Consider the following 4,296-nt stretch of genomic DNA (forward strand, 5'->3'; position numbering starts at 1 on the left):
GATGGATGGATGGATGGATGGATGGATGGATGGATGGATGGATGGATGGATGGATGGATGGATGGATGGATGGATGGATGGATGGATGGACTGTGACCTCTGACCTTCATTCTAACACCAGCTCTGTCCGTGGTTTCTGCAGCCCAGCATCAGCGGGATGGAACTGGACAAGTTCAGGAAAGCTCTGATGGGTCACTGCGACATCAACAGAGACGGAAAAATCCAGAAGAATGAACTTGCTCTCTGCCTCGGCCTTAAACTCAGTTAACCTTCTCTGGCAAAAAAAGTCTTTTTTTTATCATTAATGCCTCTGCGCTATATTTCTATTCACCTTCAGGTTTCCCATTACTTTCCGTTTATTCATCTGACCTTTTTAAACATTTTCATTGTGATTGTATAATAACATCTAATTTCTGTGTAAAACAAAAACTGAACCTTAGCCACACCGCAATCTCTTTGACTCATGTGATACTTGTATGGCTCCTTCTTTGCGCTGTGTTAATGTACACTGTGAACTGCTGTGTTCATGATAAAATTGTTAAATCAGTTAAAACAGTGATGTATGATAACTGTAAATAAAACTTTGTCATCCATGCATTATTTTCTGACTAAGATTTCCTCCAAGAATAAACTTTACAGCTGACAACAGTAACAGCTTTTTTTTTTTTTTTTATCATTATTATTCGAACACCAGGACCTGCAGAGCAACAGTTTGTTAGAATAATACAATCAATAAATAAATTGATACTACACCACTTACAGTTAAGTTTAAAAGTATTTATACCCTTGGTAGATTTTGGTTTAATGTTATCTTTTAAATTTACACTTTTAAAGTTACATGTTTCTTCAAACTGAATAGTAATATAATATTTTTTGGTGATATAGATAGAGACCCTATTTGATCCTAATATTACAGTAATGATAAAGGGTGTTTCCAGTCTGATGACTTGGAGCTCATCAATAAAGATAAATCATCAAAATAATATTGGATACATAGAAAAGCTGCTCTGCAATGGTAAGAAGGGTTGGGTTTCTGTAACGCCAAAATATTTTTTTAAATAATTGAAATAGGTATTTAAAAAGCTCCTTTTAATGTTTGAAATAAAGACATCTTTAAAACTCAAAATCCTTCTTTTGTTTTGATTCTTATTCTTTTAGGAGTTACATGTCCCACTTCACAGGCCTTCTGATTGAAATAAAACCTTTACATCCAAAATGACCAAGATTATGAACTATTTGGAGCTTATTGTAACTAAGTTGTACAAATAAGAGAACTTTTTTGTTCAAAAAAAGCATTTTAGAAAGATGTATTCAATGGAAAAGAAAGAAATGACTTTATTATAGAGGATGAAATGCAGAAACAGCACTGACCAACTTCTGCACTCTGTTCCTCATTTGAATTTTCAGACTATATATGTAAAATATTTTACATCAACTGATTTAAGTAGAGCTGTCTTTATGTAATAAACTACACTTGTTTGCCAATATAATAAAAACACAATTTCAGTTCATTAAGCGGAAATGAGAAAAATCATCACAAAGTAAATAACTTTTATCTTTTAACCTGGTCTGAATTAAGAGTAAACCATAAATTCTAATTAAATCCATTTCTATAAACAAGCTGAGATGACATACACTCCAATTAAACAATAATTCTATCACAATATAAGAGTGCAGTTCATCCTGTAATGTAACTTGGTAAGGACATCTTGTTGTTTATTTATTCACCCTTTAGCCTCCTCTGGATCAGACTGTGCAATGCTTTAGGCTGTGCAGATTCTCTAATAAGTTAAATATCCTCATCTTTCATCAGCAGCTAATCTAGAATTTATTAATAATCTCTTAAACAAACTACAGTTGAAAATATGAGTTTGTTGATGGACTTAGAATGTTTTTTTCTTCGAATGTCTTCTATGTGTTCGTTTGGATCTAATGAAAAAAATTATTTTCACTGTTGAGTAATATGAACATTTTCAAAAAGGAAGAAATTTAAGTCCAATTCAAGAAATTTGCCCTTTAAGAAAGACTGCAGCAGCCAACTGAGTGGCTCACAGCTGTGAGGAATGAAGTCTGTCAGTTACCTAAAAAGATACCAAGCTGCTTCCAATGATTAATCTGTGAAGCATGTGACTGGTTAGCTGTGATGCAAAGCACTTTATAAGGACCATTAAGACTGCAGCATGTATGAAGCTGAGACCTGGATTTCCTTTTCTTTTGGTTCCAGTTTGTGAGTAACAAACATTTTACAGGTGTTTTGGTTTCAGTTTTCACAAAGAAATGGCTTCTGGATTCTTTATGAGGTATGGCTACCCTTACAACATTCTGCTAAATGTGATCTTTTTTCTTTTTTTTTTTTGAGTCAAAGTCTCATGGTTTCATTCTTATCTTTGCCAGCATGCTAATGCTCTCTCTGACCTCTGGGCCTTTTGCATCAGGTATGAAATTATGAAATGCACAAATTTTTGCTTGATCATTACAACCTTTGAATGAATATATATATTATTATTATTTTTTTTTTTGTAGGAAATGTCTTCAGACATGGAGGTAAAAATGTTGAACCTCATTCAGCTGAAGCTCTGCCGCGTGCCTACTATGCTTTCTATGCTGGCATCCACGATGTCCCTCAGAGTTTGCCAGCTGGTGCTTACAAACCAATGGGTCTTTTTGGTAGCAAAATTCAAAGTGGTAACAGCAGGCAAGTAAATAGTAACAGTCAACCAGGAAGTGTTTCTAGTTACAGCTCTGCCTCAGTTCAGGATCCACGCCAGCAGCTGCAGGCTAGTCTCTATCAGAACAGGCCGGGAATGAAGGAACCTTCATCATCCCAAGGGGAGAAAAGATATGGCTCAAGCATCGTCTCAAGTGGTGCGATTATGATCCATGCTCCAGAAAACCCAGTTGAGCTCCATGCTTCTAATGCAGAGTCTCTAGCATCTGATTCTGGGTTACTGCCTCAGCACCCTGCATTCTCAGTTCCTGCTGTACTGCAAACCAAAGAGGGCATGTGGGATTCTATCAAGTCACAAAAGGCAGAGCCTCCAGCATCTGGTTCCGGAATGCTTCCTCAGCACCCTGCATTCTCAGTTCCTGCTGTACTACAAACCAAAGAGGGCATGTGGGATTCTATCAAGTCACAAAGGGCAGAGTCTACAGAACAAGCTGCTCGAAAACCTAATCTGCCTTTTTCTGCACCTGCTTCGCAATCCAGAGCTGCCGTGTGGCGCAGCATTTACCCTCCAGGTTCAAAAGCTCCATCTTCCACTGCGGAGCGACACACACGGCCTTCAATCCCTGTCCCCCAGCAACCCAGACCAGGCCAGTGGGCAATTTATTCTTCTGTCGCACAGAATCCCCAGTCCACTGCCCAGCGACACAAAAACCCCTTAGTTTTTTCAGCACCTGTTGTACAACAAAACATGAAGATGTGGAGTAATGTGGTCTCCCCTGAGTCCAGCAAGCAAGTTTCAGATAACAGAGGATCTGGATACTTCTCTAAAAGGCTTCCATCTGGCCAGCAGCAAGCACAGTGGCTGACCCGCCAACCAGCCCAGTTGGGCTCTCCAGCCTCCACTGGGCTCCAGAGAGTTGGCTCAAACCTGCCATTTGGCCACAGCCCATCAAGCTCAAGACCCGCTGGTATGGAGTCACTCTACCGACATGACCGTCAGCAGCAGCAACTCTCTCACAGAAATTAATGGTCTTTGGCATCTAATTGTAAGTAGTTAACCTATTACAATGGCACATGTATGAATGGTATTGCTAACGTATTGAATGGTTTCTCTTCTCAGGGTCCAAAACTTCTGGATGGAATTTGTGCTTTCATCTAACTTTAATAAACTGTTTGAAACTGCAATGCTTGTCTGGATATTTTTGAGTCTGTCCAAGACTTTGGATTTAAAACTGCTCTTTTTCAATGATTCAGACCTGAGTGTCAGCAGTCTCCAGCCGCTGAATATGTTGGACATGCTATTGTAATCTTTTAAGGTCCGATTTGAAGAAGGGATCAATCTGAAAGATGGTGGTTGATCAGTTCTGTATGGTAAAGCACTTGACAGATCAGCACATTGAGTCTTGCTTTGGTGTCTAAAATTTGCTGCTCATTATCCCCCTCCCTGTCATCCTGATAGCAGTTATTAGTTTGTTCGTTCCACTCTCAAGGGTAGATGACTAAGAACCCAGCTTTCTGGGCAGTCGCCCCATGTTTTCCTCCCAGTCATTAGGCAGCAGGCCTGTGGTTAAAATGAAAGAACTCTAATGATGCTAGCTTCCCCAGCTGATCTCTCAACTGTTTGGAAC

At 39.0% G+C, this 4,296-nt stretch overlaps 1 protein-coding gene across 1 annotated transcript in view; it reads left to right on the top strand.

Annotated features, from left to right (window-relative positions):
• Window positions 1–641, top strand: part of LOC107084951 (secretagogin-like) — a 6,445-nt gene extending 5,804 nt beyond the window's left edge. The window contains exon 11 of the mRNA XM_015375025.1: window positions 143–641. Within this exon, the coding sequence (XP_015230511.1) occupies window positions 143–268 (126 nt within the window). The 3' untranslated portion in view covers window positions 269–641. The remainder of the gene's footprint in view (window positions 1–142) is intronic.
• The last annotated feature ends 3,655 nt before the right edge of the window (window positions 642–4,296 follow it).

The sequence above is a fragment of the Cyprinodon variegatus genome, unplaced genomic scaffold (assembly GCF_000732505.1).
Source record: "Cyprinodon variegatus isolate N-32 unplaced genomic scaffold, C_variegatus-1.0 Scaffold112, whole genome shotgun sequence".
Taxonomy (NCBI): Eukaryota; Metazoa; Chordata; class Actinopteri; order Cyprinodontiformes; family Cyprinodontidae; genus Cyprinodon; species Cyprinodon variegatus.